The sequence below is a fragment of the Dipodomys ordii genome, unplaced genomic scaffold (genome assembly GCF_000151885.1).
Source record: "Dipodomys ordii isolate 6190 unplaced genomic scaffold, Dord_2.0 Scaffold33, whole genome shotgun sequence".
In the NCBI taxonomy this organism is placed as follows: Eukaryota; Metazoa; Chordata; class Mammalia; order Rodentia; family Heteromyidae; genus Dipodomys; species Dipodomys ordii.
The window spans coordinates 2,456,404-2,475,424 of NW_012267249.1; the positions used below are offsets into that span (position 1 = coordinate 2,456,404).

The 19,021-nt window shown below is 40.7% G+C and overlaps 1 protein-coding gene across 1 annotated transcript in view; it reads left to right on the top strand.

Annotated features, from left to right (window-relative positions):
- The window catches only part of Rlf (rearranged L-myc fusion), a 67,985-nt gene that overhangs the window by 6,019 nt on the left and 42,945 nt on the right, over positions 1 to 19,021 (top strand). Inside the window, exons 2-3 of the mRNA XM_013016966.1 lie at positions 13,848 to 14,002; positions 16,484 to 16,565. Coding sequence (XP_012872420.1) covers positions 13,848 to 14,002; positions 16,484 to 16,565 — 237 coding nt within the window. The remainder of the gene's footprint in view (positions 1 to 13,847; positions 14,003 to 16,483; positions 16,566 to 19,021) is intronic.

Genomic DNA, 19,021 nt, shown 5'->3' on the forward strand with positions numbered 1-19,021 from the left:
CAATTTAAAACTTAATGTATTATTTATTTCTGGAATTTTCCATTTATTATTTTCAGACTAAAATTAACTCGTGGTCATTGAAACCCACTGGTAAAGGGGTGGGGCCTACTATTCAGTCTTCACCTTTAAACTAGCTCTATGAACCTCAGCATGCTCTTTTCTATAAGTCTTAATTTAATCTTTTGTCAAATGAAATGATAATACTATTTATTGTTCTCTGTTACTATGTTGTTGTGAAGACAGAACTAAAGAAAACAATGTCTTTGTAGTTATTTGGATAATCCATATTTCATATTTCTTATTTTTGGAATAAAATGAAATGTCTTCGAAACTTTAGTTCAGCTTGCTTTTCTATTCTCATCTAGTCTTTTGTACTTTTAATTTTTTTTTGAGAGAGGATCTTTTTTTTTTTTTTTTTAAATACCGGTCGTAGGGCCTGTCCCTGAGCCTGGGCCCTGTCCCTCAGCTCTTCAGCTCAAAGCTAGTCCTCTACCACTTGAGCCACACCTCTATTTCCATCTTTTTGCTCATGAATTGGATATGCGTGTCTCAGATTTGCCCGCTAGGGAAGGCATCAAACTGGGAGCTTCAGATCTCAGTTAGAATTTATAGGTGGGATTCACTAACTCCCCCTGTCCCTGAGTAGTTAGAATTTATAGGTGGGATTCACTAACTCCCCCTGTCCCTGCCCTCCCCCCCAATTCTCACTATGTAGCCTAGGCTGTCCTATTCTCCTCGTCCTTCTGTCTCCCAAGTGCTGGGGTTACAGGTGAGCACCACCACCACTGCCCTATTTTACCTGAAACAGCTTTTTCTGATCACTTTCCATCCCCATATCCCTTCTTTACTTGTCTTCTAATCACTGTTAACTGATCTGTTTCTTCCACTGGAGTAGAAGTGCCGTGAAGGTATTAACTGTTGAGTAGTTCCTTGTTCTTTATTGGAACCCATGATCTTAATTTCTTCCTTTCTCTAATCCATCAGACTTTTTGAGGATAACAAACAAATCTTAACCTTCTTTTTTTTGTCGATCATGTGGCTTGAACTCTGGGATTGAACGCCATCCCTCAGCTCTTCAGCTTAAGGCTAGCGCTCTACCACTTGAGCCACTGTGCCACTTCCGGTTTTCTATTTGGGACTAGAGTCTCACAGACATTTCTGCCCGGGCTGGCTTTGAACCCCAATCCTCAGATCTCAGCCTCCGGAGTAGCTAAGATTACAGGTGTGAGCCACCCGTGCCCATCCAGATACAATATATATCATACACACACACACACACACACACACGTGTGTGTGTATGTACGTGTGTACGCGTACGCGTGCGCACATGTATGTGTGTGTACACGCTGATACTGGGGCTTGAACCCTGGGTATGTCCCTGAGCTTTTTCCCCTCAACACTAGTACTCTACCACTTGAACAAGTGGTAGAATAAATTGTAGATAAGAGTGTCACAGACTTTCCTGCCCAGGCTGGCCTTTGAATCATGATACTTAGAATTCAGCCTCCTGAACCTCTAGGAGTATAGGCATAAGCCATTGGCACCCAGATCAAATAAACTTAATAACATTTATAAATTTTCATTGCTGCCAGGTGCCGGTGGCTCACACCTGTAATCTAGCTACTTAGGAGGCTGAGATAGGAGGATTGAGGTTCAAAGCCAGCCAAGGCAGGAAAGTCCCTGAGACTCTTATCTCTAGTAGACTACCAGAAAACTGGAAGTGGTGCTGTTGCTCAAGTGGTAGAGCACTAGCCTTGAGTTGAAGAGCTGAGGGATAGTGCCCGGGCTGAGTTCAAGCCCCACAACCGACAAAAATCCCCAAAACAACAACAAACTTTCATTGCTGACCAAAAGCCAACATGTAAACCACTATATGAAAAGTTATAATTCAGGGGTAAGAGAACTTGTGTAGCAAGCAGAAAGCCTTGGATTTAGTTCCCAGCACTGCTTATCTTTGAGTGGTGGCACATAGTTAAATGCCTGTAATCCTAGCATTTCGGAGTCTGAGGCAGGAGAGGATATTGAGTTCTATGCCAGCCTGGGGTACAGAGCCAGTTTAGGAACCAGCCTGGCCTATATTGGAGGGGGGAAAAAATCTCTCCTGTGCTAACCACTCATGTGAGGAGTATTTTCATTTTACAGATAGAAAACAAATATAGGGAATCATGGTATTTCACAAGTAGTGGTGAGGTATATAGATATCAGAGCCCATGCCCTTTTTTCCATTTTTCAGCATTTCCTAAACTTTTTGTGCCTGAAGCTTATGAATTGGCCAGATAATGGTGACTCATATTTGTCATTCCAGTAACTCGGAAGTGGGGTGTAGGGGGAAGTGAGCCTACTCCATCTCAACAAATAGGATGGACATGGTGGGGAGTTCTATAATTATAGGTACATGTGGGAGGATATCCATCCAAAGATTGTTCCCAGGCAAGAAAGGCAAAAAAAAATTATGACCCTATTTGAAAAATAACCTAAAAGAAAAAATGATTCAGGTGTGGCTCAAGTGGTAGTAGCAAGCTTCAGGCTTTGAGTTCAGTCTAAAAAAGTAAAGGTTTATACATTACGACTAGGCATAGTTGTTATGTGCCTATAATCTCAACTACAGTGTGGAAGTAGAAGGGCTATGGCATGAAGCTTCTCCAGGGCAGAGAACACAAGATCCTGTCTTAAAAATAAGCTGAAAGCAAAAAGAGTTGGAGACATTGCTCAGTTGGTGGAACAAATAAGTAACAAGGCCCTGGATTCAAGCCCCAGTACTGTACAGCCCTCTCCCCATAAATTAGTAACCCTTATTTTTCAGTTAGGTTTCTGTATTAATATGTTGGATAATTCTGGGATTAATTTTTTTTCTGGTCCTGTGGCTTGAATTCAGGGCATGGGTGCTATCCCTGAGCCTCTTTGTGCTCAAGGCTAGCACTTTACCACTTCCAGCTTTTTCTGAGTAGTTTACTAGAAATAAGAGTCTCATAGACTTTCTACTCAGGTGGGCTTTGAACTGCGCTCTTCAGATCTTAGCCTCCTGAGTAGCTAGGATTACAGGTGTGAGCTGTAATTACAGACACCCAGCTTGGATGAATGTTTCTTAATATGTCCTTAATGTCAAGATGCAATGTAAATTTTCTATAGAGACATTAGGTATCCTGAAGTATTTAAAACATTATCTAAAAATAATATCTAAAACATATTGCCATGTTTAAAGCCTATTTCATCCCAAAAGTCACATGTCTTTTTTTCCCACTATAATAAAGCAAGACACAGAGTATTAGTTGTTTTGCCTCTGTACATACCACACTGAAGTTTGGTTCTCTCGTTTCTAAACTATGACCATGAGCTTTTCACTAAAAAACAAAATACTTCTCTCTATTTTTTCCATATGAATTATATTTCAGTTTATTATATTTCAGGTACTTGGAGAACCTTATGCTTACAAGGCCAGCACTCTACCACTTGTGTGTGTGTGTGTGTGTGTGTGTGTGTGTGTGTGTGTCAGACAGACAGATATAACTGGAGTTTGAATTTAAGTCATTGTACTGTCAGCTTTTTTCACACACAGCTGGTGCTCTGCTACTTGAGAGATACCTCTAGTTCAGACTTTCTGATTGTTGTTGTTGCTGTTATTATATTGTCAGTCCTCGGATTTGAGCTCAAGAGTCTGGGCACTGTCCCTGAGCTGCTTCTTTTGCTCAAGGCTAGTACTCTGCCACTTGGACCACAGCTCCACTTCTGGCAAGGTTAATTGAGGTATGAGTCTAATGGACTTTTCTGTAATCCTCAGAACTCAGCCTCCTGAATAACTGAGCCACCAGTGCTCAACAAGGGTTGGTTATTCTCAATATGGGGTTTCACTTTAGGCCCAGGCTAGCCTGAACTTTGATCCTCCTATTTGTCCTTCCCTTTGTTGTTGGGATGACTGGCACACACCACTGTGCCCAGCCAGTAGTTGAAATGGAGTCTTGCAAACTTGTTGGTCTAACTTTAAACCATTGATCCCTTGATCTTTGCCACCAAGAAGCTAGGATTACAGGCTTGAGCACTTGCTGTCTGCTTTAGGCTTGTTTTCCTCTCAGAATATAGTCTTATATCCCTCCAGTCTCCCCCACAAGCCTGAACAGCAGTCTTCCTTTATGCCTCTTGAATATCTGGTGTGATAGGCACACACCGCTGCTCCCTGGCTTGTTTGATGAGAATGAGGTCTCACTAACTGGGCTGGCCTGAACTATGGTCTTCCTGATCTCCATCTCCCAAGTACCTGGGATTACAGGTATGAGCTATCATGTCTGGCTTACATTCTTGTTTTTAATGTAATATGTTGAAGACATTTTTCTGTACATTTGAGCATGCACCATAATTAATCACTTGTATCCTTTTTTGGTTGTTACCACAAATAATGTTTTGGAACACATCTTAAATATCAAGCTGGGACTGGGAAGGGGCTCCGTGGTAGAGTGCTTGCCTCGCATGCATGAGGCCCTGGGTTTGATTCCTCAGCACCATGTAAACAGAAAAAGCCGGAAGTGGAGGTGTGGCTCAAGTGGCAAAGTCCTAGCATTGAGCAAAAGAAAGTGCCCAGGCCCTGAATCCAAGCCCCAGGACTGGCCAAAAAAGAAAGAAAGAAAAAAAAAAAAGGGCTGGGAAGGTGGCTCAGTGGTAGAGTGCTTGCCTTGCATGCATGAGGCCCTGGGTTCGATTCCTCAGTACCACATAAGCAGAAAAAGCCGGAAGTAGCGCTGTGGCTCAAGTGGTAAAGCACTAGCCTTGAGGTGAAGATCTCAGGGACAGTGCTCAGGCCCAGAGTTCAGGCCCCACAACTGACAAATAACTAACTAACTAAATAAATAAAAATAAATTTAAAAATTTACTCTGCTAGACATTGAAGGCATGCTTAGGTGGAAGAGTACCTGCCAATGAGCATCAAGCATCAGTTACTGAGTGTAAGTCCTGGTCTCGGGCAGAAAAAAAAATTATGCTAAAAGACTGTTTACTTTGGTGGGTGCCCGTGGCTTACACCTATAATCCTAACTAATCAGGAGGCTGAGATCTGAAGATCGAAGTTCAAAGCCAGCCCGGGCAGAAAATCCGTAGGACTCTTTTTTTTTTTTTTTTGGGTCCAGTCGTGGGCCTTGAACTCTGGGCCTAGGCACTGTCTCTGAGCTCTTCAGCTCAAGGCTAGCGCTCTTACCACTTGAGCCACAGCACTACTTCCAGTTTTTTCCTTTTTGCTTATGTGGTGCTGAGGAATTGAACCCAGGGCCTCATGCATGCAAGGCAAGCACTCTACCACTGAGCCACCTTCCCAGCCCAAAATCCGTAGGACTCTTATCTCCAATAAACCCCCAGAAAACTGGAAGTGGTGCTTTGGCTCAAGTGGTAGAGTACTAGCCTTGATCTGAAGAGCTCAGGGACAGTACCCTGACCCAGAGTTCAAGCCCCACTACTGACAAAAAAAAGAAAAAAGACTGTTTACTTTAAATTATGATGGATACTGGTGTACAAAAAAATTGAATTTATGCTTATAATAATAACAGTGTTGGGAATTTCTGTTTCACTATATTCTTTCCAATTTGGTGGTGTTAAGCTTTTTTTGTATGTGTATATGTATTGGGCTTGAACTCTCATGCTTTTGACAGGCTGTCATGCTCTTGAATGTTTTTTTTCAGTCATGGTTGATACTCTACCTTTTATACCATGTCTCCAGTTCAAAGTTATTAAAATTTAATATTTACCTGTCTGATAGGCAACAAAAATGCTATCACATTTGTGTTGAAATAGCATTTGAATATTTTTCAAGCATTTGAAATGTTTTTCATGTGTATTATAGATTAATTTTGTGAGGTTTTGTATAACTCTTTTTTTAGTTGGTCCTGGGGCCTGAACTCTGGGTCTGGGTGCTGTCTCTCAGCTCTTCAGCTCAAGGCTAGCACTCTACTACTTGAGCCACAGTGCCACTTCAAGCTTTGTCTACTTATGTGGTGCTTAGGAATCAAACCCAGGGCCTCATGAATGCAAGGCAAGCACTCTACCACTGAGCTACCTTCCTAGCCCCCAATATAACTTTATTGTGTTAATAGTTAAGCCACTAATACTAGATTTTGTCTGATCATTCAGTCTTGACTATGTGATCTGGAAATTCTATGTTCCTTTGTGGTTCTCAAGAATTCTAAAGAATTCTACAGTCATAAGCAAATTTGAAGCTATTTGAGTATGTGGTATAATGTAGTGATTGTGGCTTGAGAGACTTACCAGTGTAGTCACTTATGATTTATAAATTAATCTTTTTGTTGTTGTTGTTGGTTGTGGGAGCTGAACTCTGGGCCTGGGAGCTGTTCCTGAGCTCTTCAGCTCAAGGCTAGTGCCCTACCACTTGAGCCACAGTGCCACTTCCGGCTTTTTTCTGCTTATGTGGTGTTGATGAATGGAACCCAGGGCCTCATGCATGCGAGGCAAGCACGCTACCACTGAGCCAACTTCCCAGCCCCTATAAATTGATCTTTTAAACATCATTGCTACAAGACTCTGGAAAGACAAAGTCATAGCTGAGTAACTGGAAAGGCCTAGAGCTTTCCATTAGTTAATTTTTTCTTTACAGTGTGACATTTGGGGCATAGAGTGCCCTTAAAGGGATATATAATGACCTTGGGGCAAAGTAGTTTAATGGGTTTTTTTGTTGTTGTTGTTGGTCGTGGGGCTTGAACTCTGGGCTTGGGTGCTGTCCCTGCACTCTTCAGCTCAAGGCGAGCGCTCTACCACTTGAGTCACAGCGCCATTTCTGGTTTTCTGGTGGTTTATTGGAGATAAGAGTTTCACGGACTTTCCTGCCTGGGCTGGCTTTGAACCATGATCCTCAGATCTCAGCCTCCAGAGTAGCTAGGATTACAGGCATGAGCCACCAGTGCCCGGCTAGTAGTTTAATGTTTATGCCTCAGATTGCTGCTTTTTTTTTTTGTCGGTCGTGGGGCTTGAACTCTGGGTCTGGGGTGCTGTCCCTGAGCTCTTCAGCTCAAGGTTAGTGCTCTACCACCTGAGCCACAGTGCCCATTTCTGGCCTTTTCTGATTACATAGTGCTGAGGAATCAAACCTAGGGCTTCATGCATGCGAGGCAAGCACTCTACCACTGATTCACCTTCCCAGCCCCTCAAACTTCTTCTTAGGTTACATGACCATTGACATTGGCTTTTGCTCTAAAATTACGTAACCCTAGCCTGGTGCTTATGGCTCATGCATATAATCCTAGTTACTCAGGAGGATGAGATCTGGGGATTATGGTTTGAAGGCAGCCCAGGCAGGAATATCTGTGACTCTTATCTGTAATAAACTACCAAAAAGCCAGAAGTGGAACCCCTGTGGCTCAAGTGGTAGCAAAAACACAAACAAAAACCCTCTAAGTCAGCAATTAGGCCCTGAGTTCAAGCTCCAAGACCAGCAGAAAAAAAAAACAAAACCAAAAAACATAGAAAGCTTGTCCCAATAGAAGCTACACTAATTCCAACTAAAATTTGTTTACATTAGTTTGTTGAGTTCACAGTATTCTTTTCCTTTGTAGTGATCATTTAGTTTCATCTTTAAATGACTTGATAAGTGAAAATGTTAAACCTAGAACAAATTATTCTATGAAGTCCTAACAGTAAATTTGGATAAATACCACAATTTGGATCACTCTTATATTTTGTCATATGAAATAGAAAGCATATGTGCACCTTTGAAATCAGATTTAACTTTAAAACCTCATTCCAATACTCTGTTACTTTAAGTCTTCCTATAGATCTATATTCTTATCTATTGAATTGAGAGTAATAGAATCCATAAGTAGATAGGTGGATCTAATGGAATTGCTTTTGATGGAAGATTGATCTTTTCTTATAGAAAGAATCATTTCTAAGCTTTATATTATTCCAAAGAAGTTTTCTGTTTTTGTTTTTTTTTAATCAAGGTCTTGCTGTAGGTCAGACTAGTTTGAAACTTGCTATTCTCTTTCCTCTACTTCAAAGTGCTGGAATTAGATGTTCCACCCAAAAACTTTTTTTTTTTTGGTTGGTCACAGAGCTTAAGCTTGGGACCTGGGCTCTGTACCTCAGTTCTTCAGCTCAAGGTGAGTACCACTTGAACTACAGCCACTTTCAGTTTTCTGGGGGTTTATTGGAGATGAGAGTCTCACAGACTTTCCTGCCCAGGCTGGCTTTGAACCATGATCCTCAAATCTCAGCTTCCTGAGTAACTAGGATTGCAGGCATGAGCCACCGGAGCCTGGCTTTTTTTTTTTCTAACCTGTACCAAAGTTTGAACTTGCACAGCTTGTTTGCTGGTCTGGCACTCTCACTACTTCAGCCATATCTCTATACTAACTTTTTAAGTCTTGTGGACTTTTCTTCTCAGGCTGTCCAAGAACCTTGATCCTTTGAATCTTAGACTCCTGAGTAGCCAGGATTACAGGCAGAAGCCACTGGCATCCAGCTCTGGCTTCAGTTTTGTTGTGCTGGTCCTAGGGCTTTAAATCAGGGCCTTGGTGCTGTCTCTGAACTTTTTTGCTCAAGGCTATCCCTCTACTACTTGAGCCATAGCTCTACTTTTGTGGATTTTGTTTTGTTTTGCTTTTTGATGGTTAATTGGAGGTAAGAGTCTCACAGACTTTCTTGAATGGGCTGGCTTTGAACCACTATCCTCAGATTTCAAGTTTGTTTGTTTTTTTTGGGGGGGGGGGACAGTCATGGGGCTTGAACTCTGGGTCTGGGCACTATCCCTCAGCTCTTCAGCTCAAGGCCAGCGCTCTACCACTTGAGCCAAAGCACCACTTCCAGTTTTCTGAATGGTTTATTGGAGATAAGAGTCTCATGGAGTTTCCTGCCCCAGTTGGCTTTGAACCTTTATCCTCAGATCTCAGCCTTCTGAGTAGCTAGGATTACAGGTGGGAGCCACTGACACCTGGCTAGATTTCAGTCTTTTGAGTAAGATTACAGTTGTGCAGTGCGCCAGTGGCTCACGCCTGTAATCCTAGCCACTTTGGAGGCTGAGATTGCAGTTCAAAGCCAGCCTGGGCAGGAAAGACTGTGAGACTCTTAACTCCAATAAACCACTCAAAAAACCGGAAGTGGAAGAGCGCTTGCTCGCCTTGAGCTGCAGAGCTGAGGGACAGCGCCCATGCCCAGAGTTCAAGCCCCACTACCAACAACAACAACAAAAAAAGATTACAGTTGCAAGCCACCAGTGCTCTGCTTCTAGCTTAAAACATTTTTCCTTTGAAGGGGTATAATACTAGATCTTTTGTTTGTTTCTTGTGTGTCATGGGGCTTGAATCTGGGCCTAGGCGCTGTTCCTCAGCTCTTCAGCTCAAAGCTAGTGCTCTACCACTTGAGCCACAGCACCACTTCCAGCCTTTTCTGATTATGTGGTGTTGAGGAATCGAACCGAGGGCCCCATACATGTGAGGCAAGCACTCTACCACTAGCCATCTTCCCAACCTCAGGACCTCATTCTTACTTGGCAAATGCTCTACAATTTGAGCTGTGTTCCTAATCAGGCAGCTTCATCGTTGTATGAACATCTTAAGAATATAGTTATGTACATCTAAGCTATATGATATAGTCTATTGCCCCTGTAAAATCTGTACACCAAGTTTCTATACTAAGTTCTATAGGTATTTGTAGTGAACACATAAATATTTGTGAATCTAAATATTTTTTTTGGGGGGGGGTCCGGTTGTGAGGCCTGAACTCTGGGCCTGGGTGCTGTCCCTCAGCTCTTCACCTCAAGGCTAGTGCTCTACCACTTGAACCACAGCACCACTTCCGGCTTTTTTTTTCTGCTTATGTAGTGCTGAGGGGTTGAACTCAGGGCCTCATGCATGCAAGGCAAGCGCTCTACCACTGAGCCACCTTCCTAGCCCATGAATCTAAATATTTCTAAACACATAAAGTCAGTAAAAATACTAAGCAATAGGAATTTTTTAGTTCCATCATAATCTTTTTATTTTTTTTTTGGTGGGTCGTGAGGCTTGAACTCTGGGCTTGGGCGCTGTCCCTACACTCTTCAGCTCAAGGTGAGCTCTCTACTGCTTGAGCCACAGTGCCACTTCCGGTTTTCTAGTGGTTTATTGGAGAGAAGAGTATCAAGGACTTTCCTGCCCTGGCTTTGAACGGAGATCCACAGATCTCAGCCTCCTGAGTGGCTAGAATTACAGGTGTGAGCCACCCAAGCCTGACAGTTCCATGATAATCTTATGGGACCATTATCCTCCTTAACATTTTGTTATACCATGCATCTGTAGTAGCATGAAAGCTCTTAGGAAAGTACCTGACCCCATACTATATGCTTAATAAATATAATTATTATTCTGTTGAAATATTTCATACTATGTAGGGGTTTGTTTGTTTTTGCCAGTCGTGGGGCTTGAACTCTGGGCCTGGGGTGCTTTCCCTCAGCTCTTCAGCTCAAGGCTAGCACTCTACCACTTGAGCCACAGTGCCACTTCTGGCTTTTTTCTGCTTATGTGGTGTTGAGAAATAGAACCCAGGGCCTCATGCATGCAAGGCAAGCGCTCTACCACTGAACCACCTTTCCAGCCCCACTATGTAAGTTTTAATTGGCATTTATCCATTGCATAAAACATGATTGTTTTCTACTTGGTTGTGGGAAAGTTTAGAGGGAAGGCAGATAATTTTTCTTTTGTAAATGTAATGATGTATACAATAAAGAAAAATTGGAGCTAGGCGCCAGTGGCTCATGCCTGCCGGTGGCTCATGCCTGTAATCCCAGATATGCAGGAGGCTGAGATCTGAGGATCTCTGGTCAAAGCCAGCCCGGGCAGGAAAGTCTGAGACTCTGATCTCCAATAAACCACTCACAAAACCAGAAGTGGTGCTGTGGCTCAAGTGGTAGAGTGCTTGCCTTGAGCTAAAGAGCTGAGAGACAGTGCCCAGGCCCAGAGTTCAAGCCCCATGACCAATTAAAAAAAGAAAAGAAAAGAAAAATTGGAGCTGGTTCCTGCCTGTTATTTTCCTGCCCAGTCTGGCTTCAAACCAGGATTTTCAGAGCTCAGCCTCCTAAATAGCTAGGATTAAAAACATGTGCCACTGGCATCTGCCACCCTCTCCCCTTTTTTTTTGTGATACTGGGCTTAAATTCAGGTTCTTGAGCCATACCTCAAACTCTTTTTGCTTTAGTTATTATTATTTTTTTTTTCGGGTCCGGTCGTGGGGCCTGAACTCTGGGCCTGGGCACTGTCTCTCAGCTCTTCAGCTCAAGGCTAGCGCTCTACCACTTGAGCCACAGCGCCACTTCCGGCTTTTTTCTTTTTGCTTATGTGGTTCTGAGGAATCGAACCCAGGACCTCATGCATGCAAGGCAAGCACTCTACCACTGAACCAACTTCCCAGCCCTGCTTTAGTTATTTGAATAGAGTATCATGCTCGCCTTTCCTCTTTGCTGTCTCTTCCCTATTTATTTTTCCCCCATAGCTGGTATATCAGGTATGAACCACTGCTCCCAGCCTTTTTGGTTACATTTTTGCCTAGGCTGGCCTTAAACCAATATATTTTCATCTCTGCCTCTTAGGTGCTTGAATAACAGATTTGTACATTAGTGTACCTGGTCTTTGTAGACATCTTAATAAAATTTTTGCGCCAGAAGATAATAGCTTTGGTGGCAGGGACATTCCCACTAGATTTGGATATTGGAGGCGGGGGCGGGGGGGATCTGATTACCTGTATATGTTCTGTACTTCTCTTGTATACTTTTGTTAGTAGTTGATAAGTTTTTATGTGTGGTTTCAACTGTCACATTATCTTTTTCCCTAGTACTTTATTATAATAATAGGCTATCAATAAATACTTGTCAAATGAATAAATTGTTGAGTATTAGATTCAGCAAACATCAGACTGGAGGCTGTCTAATAGGAGTGGGTGAGGGATGGTAGGTCTATAAAGTTTAGTAAGACAAAATACCTGACTTCAAGTTGGGAATGTGGCTAGGTGGTAGAGTTCCTGCCTAACATGCATGAAGCCCTGGGTTCAATTCTTCAGTACCACATAAACAGAAAAGGCTAGAAGTGGCACTGTGGCTCAGGTGGTAGAGTACTAACCATATAAACAGAAAAGGCCAGAAGTGGCACTGTGGCTCAAGTAGTAGAGTGCTAGCCTGAACAAAAGTGCCCAGGCCCTGAGTTTAAGCCTCAGGAGGAGAAGACAGTGTGATGTGAAGGAATATAAAATCTGGTATCGAGTACAAATATTTTCCTAATTGTTGGATTAGCTATTACAAACAATAAGTAATTTGCTGATCTAAACCAGAATTTCTTTCTTTTCTTTTTTTTTTTTGTCGGTCATGGGGCTTGAACTCTGGGCCTGGGCGTTGTCCCTGAGCTGTTCAGCTCAAGGCTAGCATTCTACCACTTGAGCTGCAGCACGCCACTTCTGGTTTTCTGTCCGTTTATTGGAGAGTCTCTTGGGCTTTCCTACCAGGACTGGCTTTGAACTGTGATCCTCAGATCTCAGCCTCCTGAGTAGTTACGATTATAGGCGTGAGTCACCGGCACCTGGCTAAACCAGAATTTGTAAGATTGATTCATTGATTTTAATAAATTTCTTAAAGGCAATTAGAAGTCTGGTTACATAACAGGTATGCATGTATTCTACACTCCTTCTCTCTATTCATTTTAGCTGAAACAGGATTGTTTTGTGATCCTTCTGACCCATTTTTTTTAAATTAAGATTTGGGATTTGATTAAATGATGACATGATGCTTTTCTGAAAGTAATGAAGGCTACTTATATAAAGTGATTTTAAGTAGCAAGATGCTTATATATGGGTATAATAACCTAATGGACAGATTTTCAAATACCATAATATGAGGTTCAAGTTCGAAGCCAGCCCAGGCAAGAAAGTCCATGAGAATCTTACCTGCAGTTAATCACTAAAAAGCAGATTTTGGCTATAGTGTAGCCTTGAGCACAACAGCTTAGTGACAGGCAGGCCCCGAGTTCTAGACCCAGGGCCAGCACAAAACCAAATAAACCAATGAATAAAATTAAGCTGGTTATATAAATTTTTAGAAGCTTAATCAGTTGTTTTATATACAGAAAAAAAGGTAGTTGGTTTTTGTTTTTGTTGTTATTGGTGGTGGTGGTGTGTGTGTTGTAGCCAAGAGCTAAGAGCTATTCTCAGAGAATATACCTTTCCTACTTCTTTCTCTCCTACTTTCCCTCCATGAGGTTTACTTCCTCCTTTATATTCCTCCTTCTTTCTTAATTGCATGTTGTATTAATGAAGCTTGTTGAATTTCAGACTTCGTTACTCCAGATCTAAAAGGAGAAAAACTATAGGTGTTTTTTAGTTTGCTCTTAAGATTTATTCTGATGTCAAAAAAACAGCTCTTTAGCTCAAAAGAGATAATTTATTAAGTGATGAAAATAGAGTCTTGTAAATGGACCTAAAAAGAAGCGGGGAGCCAGTGGCTTACACCTGTAATCCTAGCTGCTCAGGAAGTTGAGATCTGAGGATCTTGGTTTGAAGCCAGCTCCGTCAGGAAAAGTCTGAGAGACTCTTATCTCCAATTAACCACCAAAAAGCCAGAAATGGAGTTATGGCTCAAGTGGCATTAGTGCTAGCCTTGAGCACAAAAGCTCAGGGACAGCATCCAGGCCCTTAATTCAAGCCCTGGGACCAGCACAAAAAGCCCAAACAAATGGAGATGAATAAAAAGTGTATCTGTTAGGAGAAAAGGGAAATAGTGGTACATTTTTGAACAGAATAGTTGTTTATTTTATTTTTTTTCAGAAAAAAAACCCATGTTTCCGTTTCCTGGACTGTTTTATTTTCACTTGTAAAATAATCAAATGTTTCATTTTATTTTTTAGACCTTATTGCAATATGCAAGCAACAAGAATGCATCAGAACATATTGTGTATCTTCTGGAGGTATACCGACTTGCCATCCAAAGCTTTGCCAGTGCACGTCCATTTTTAACTACTGAATGTGAAGATGTTCTCTTAGTGCTTGGCAGATTAGTACTGTAAGTTTAAGAATTTAAATCAATCTAAAAACTTTAATGGCTCTGATTTCTTAACCATATCCTTCTTGACCGAACTTTAAACATGCTTCTTCTATCCCACTTACATGTTTTTAATCTTTTTACTCTGCTTTTTAGTCCCAACTTTCATTTTACTTCTAGCTGGCAATAACCATGCCACAGCCTGGGTGCTGGCTGCCTTGAAATTTCCTCTGTGTCTGTTACAGTTAAATTCAGCCTCTCACTGTCTTAGGGCATGAACAAAATGTAAGCAAATTATTTGCCATAATGTAACTGTCATAACATCTAGTCATTTCTGAATAGAGTCCTTGTTCTTATCTGAAACTTCATGAGCACAGTTTTTAATTGTCTGTGTTCCCATTGGCCTTTCTGATTGAGTTCTAGAGCTTCTCTAGCCTTAAACTCCACATACTCCCAAATTCCTTCTGTAAATCAGTTCTACAGGTTGAAGAGCCACATAGTAGGTTTAGTCATAGCAATAACCCACTCTTGGGTACCAATCTTCTGTGTTAATTTAATCATTGCCACGACCAAATATCTGAGAAAACTAAGTAAAAGGGAACAAAGATTGTTCTTGGCTCACAGTTTTAGACCACCATGGTGGGGAGGACTTAGAGCAGAGCAGAACAGCTTTTATCATGAAGGACATGAGGCTGTGAAAAAGCCTGTACTCATTACTTTTTTCCTTTCCCTTCATTTGGGTTGTGGTCTATAGAAGGAAGAATGCTGCCAAACTTTCAGAGCAGATCTTCCCTCCTTAGTTGCCTGGAAACACACTCAGGTGTGCTTCACTCGTCCTCTGGGTATCTCCTAATCTAATCAAGCCAACAGAATCAACCACCACAGAGCGCTAACCTGGGGCAAAAAATAGCTCAAGGACAGCATCCAGGCCCTCAGTTCAAGCCTCATGACCTACCAGAAAAAAAGAATAACCATCACAGATTGATTCAGCTGACTGAGTAGCTGGAAATTATGGTTGCCTCTGAAGAACATTATTTGAACTAAGAATAATGTTACCAGAAGAAAACTATAAAAGTATATTATAAGTGTCTTTGGTCAGGCTGGGAAGGTGGTAGAGCACTTGCCTTGCATGCCTGAGGCCCTGGGTTCAGTTCCTCAGCACCACATAAGCAAAAAGAAAAAAAGCTGGAAGTGGCGCTGTGGCTTAAGTGGTAGAGTGCTAGCCTTGAGCTGAAGAGCTGAGGGACAGCACCCAGTCCAGAGTTCAGGCCCCACGACCGGACCCCCCCCCCCAAATGAGTTTTTGGTCATTTAGCTATTGCTTTCATACAGACAGAATTACACCTTTAGTGAATAAAAAACCCCAGACTGAAAAACTACAGTGACTTTGAGGTTTAGGATTGCATTAAATTGTTTAGTGGGTGATTTCTAGTCTCTGTGGTTCATTTCCCCCCCTCTGGCCTAACCTGTTTTCCATCCTATTCTCTAAAGCCAATATACCTATATGGAATGTAAGCATTCTTGGTTTTGTAATCCCATTGTTTCTCCCACCAAACCTCATTTTCTCTGTTACCTATCCTAATCTCTAAGGAGTAAAGTAGGATTTTAGAGAAGTATTACTTGATTGGTACTTTGAGTTCTTTATCCAAGTAGTTATGATTTCTTTTTAAGAATCCTTCCTGCCACTTCTTCCTTATGCATAGGTAATGTTTACAGTAGAAAGAAGGAAAAAAAATTGTTGTGTGTGCCAGTCCTGGGACTTGAACTCATGTCCTGAGATTTTGTGTCCAAGGCTAGTGCTCTATCACTTTGAGCCAAGTGCCATTTATGGTTTTGTAGTGGCTAATTGGAGATAAGAGTCTCATGGACTTTCCTGCCTGGTTATCTCTGTACTGTGATCCTTAGAGTTCGGCCTCTTGAGTAGCTAGGATTATGGGTATGAACCTTGTGATGCCTAGCAAAGAAACTATTTTTGTCTTGCATGGTTTATTAGAAATAAAAATGTAACTTTCCCAACTATTCTGCTTCTACAAGGGACAGAAACCTACATTGGCAACAGTTACATATATTTATCACTCTTGTCACCTAAAGTCATACTAACATGTGCTCCTATTTTTCACTTGTAGAGTCAGAATTGTTCCTATGTGTGCCTTGCCTTCCTCCACCCAAGCAAGCTAAATAAACCAACTTAGAATATAAGGGTATATGTTCTAACTAAATATATTAAAGCAACAATGTGAATGTAAAACTTGTGGGTTTTTTTCACTTTAAAAGTATTTTCTTTTTTAAAAATTATCTTTAAGCACTTGTACAAGGGAGGTATCATTTAACAAAGCAGTATATGAATACAATGCATCTTGATCTGTGTCACCCCCCTCCAACAAAAAATTGAATAAGTAAAACAGTTCAGAATAATCTAAACAAATGTGAAATGCGTGTTCAGTGTTGCTTTGTATTATAATTACTGCTATAACCATCTTTATATACTTATCTGTATTGTAGGAGTTGTTTTGAATTACTACTTTCAGTGTCTGAAAGTGAACTGCCATGCGAAGTCTGGGTACCATTCCTTCAATCTCTACAGGTGAGTCAAAATTTGGGGCTGGGGATATTACCAGGGCTTGAACTCAGGATCTTAAATTCTCACTTAGATTTCTTGCTCATGATGAGTGCTACTATTTGAGCCACATCTCTAGTCTGGCATTTTGCTGGTTATTTGGAAATGGAGTCTTGCAGACTTTTTTGCCCAGACTGGCATTGAACCACTTTCCTACAGGTCTCAGACTCTCCATAGTTAGGACTACAGGTGTGAGCTACTGGTACCCAGCTCCACATTAGTCAATTTTTATTTTATTTTATTTTTTAAAAGGTCTCTGTATAGGAATTCAGGATACTTGGTTACTCCCAGCAAACTAAAATTGGTAACCTAGAACAAAAATTAATTCCTTATATATTGACATTAAGTTCATGATGTGAGAAAAATTATTTCTACCAGCCAAAAGAGTATGTTAAAACTTAAAAAAGTACTAGCTTTTCTTTCATATATATATATATACATATATATAGTTAATTAAAAAAATTTTTTTGTTTATATGATACCAAGAAAGTTGAACCCAGTGCTTCATAACATGCTAAGCAAACACTCCACCACTAAGCCACATTCCCAGTTTTTTGTTTTTAGTGTGGGCTTACTGATATATCTGTAATCTCAGCACTTAGAAGGCTGACACTAGTGGTTCATGAGTTCAGACAGTCTAGGAAACTGTCTCCGTAAAAGAAGAAATAATGTTGTTTCATTTAATTTTGTCTTTATATACTTTAGAAATCAAGAAAAAGTTTCCATTAAAAATAGAATAGGGGCTGGGAAGGTGGCTCAGTGGTAGAGCGCTTGCCTTGCATGCATGAGACCCTGGGTTCAATTCCTCAGCACCACATAAGCAAAAGAAAAAAGCCAGAAGTGGCACTATGGCTCAAGTGGTAGAGTGCTAGCCTTAAGCTGAAGAGCTGAGGGACAGAGCCCAGGCCCAGAGTTCAGGCCCCACAACCAGACCCTCCCCCCCCAAAAATAAAAATAGAATAAAATAAGAATAGAAATAAATGTGAATAACATACAACAGTGGGATCCATCAGCTGCACTGGATATTGATCAAAATGAACTAAGCAACTCAATGTCAGCGATGGGAGGGAGGGAACGAGTGGGAAAGAGAGAACACTAATGCTATGGAAAACGAAAGAAATGTATATATCACCTGACGTGGAAAAAATAACTGTATTGTCAAAGCTCATAGAACTCATAAAAGTCATAGACCACGATAGACAGTTTGCCCCTGAAAGTTAGAATGTGTTTGTGACTTTAACTAAGCATCACTATCCCACAATACTGTGAAATTTGGGAAATTATGTAACCACTTAATCATAATAAAGAATTTGAAAAAAAAAAAAAGAAAGAAATGTGAATATATATATAAACATACAATATCTATAAATACAATATATAAATTTATAAACATATATACATTTAAAATAGAATAAATATAAAATAAGTAGAAAAATAGAATATATGGTTGTAAGGTAGCATATTTGTACTTTCATAGTAACTTTCAGTATATAGAATGCCATATTTATCACATTTGAGATTTATTTTTCCCCCCCAATACTTTGAACATTTTCCCAAGCTTTGTAAGTTTCACAAGGAACCAGAATTGCCATTCTGTTCATGCATTTTACTTACAGAAGAACTATTGGGGTTTTCATATTGACTTGATTATCACCTTTCTGTGTAGACGAGAAAGTGGCAAGTTAGAGAGAATGGGATGGGGAAAAATATCAAGATATTACAACAACAGGAGACAAATATGCCTGTCAGTGATGGGGACAGAAGAAAGTATTTAAAAAAAAAGACATAATAAGTAATAGCAATTATTTGTTTATTGATCACTAATTTTATTCACTGCTCTGGTACTACATATACTTTATATTCTTTCATCAAACTTTATAATACAATAGTTATCCGGCTCTTTGTGTATATATGGGGAGATAGAGAGGTTAACTAACTTGTCCACAATAACACCCCCATTGAAAACCCATAGATTACTTTGTAAAGTATTTACTCCAGGACACAAACTCCATAGTAGCTTTCCAGTATGCACAAGTAAAGATTTTCATATTAACAAACATTCTTCATTATATATTAATTCCTATCTTCTGAAACACATTCTTTAATGTTTTTCTTTGGGGAGAAGAGGATTCTTTGTTCTGTTCTTGGTCTATGTTTAAATATTCATTCCTAATTTCTCACATGTTTGTATAGCTGCTAAAATTGTCTTTCATGCATAACATGTTGATTTTTTTGTTGTTGTTGTGGGCCTGGGCACTGTCCTCAGCTCTTCAGCTCAAGGCTAATGCTCTACCACTTAAGCCACAGCACCACTTTGGCTTTTTCTGCTTATGTGGTGCTGAGGAATTGCACCCAGGGCCTCATGCATGCAAGGCAAGCACTTTACCACTGAGCCACCTTCCCAGCCCTGATTTTTTTTTTTT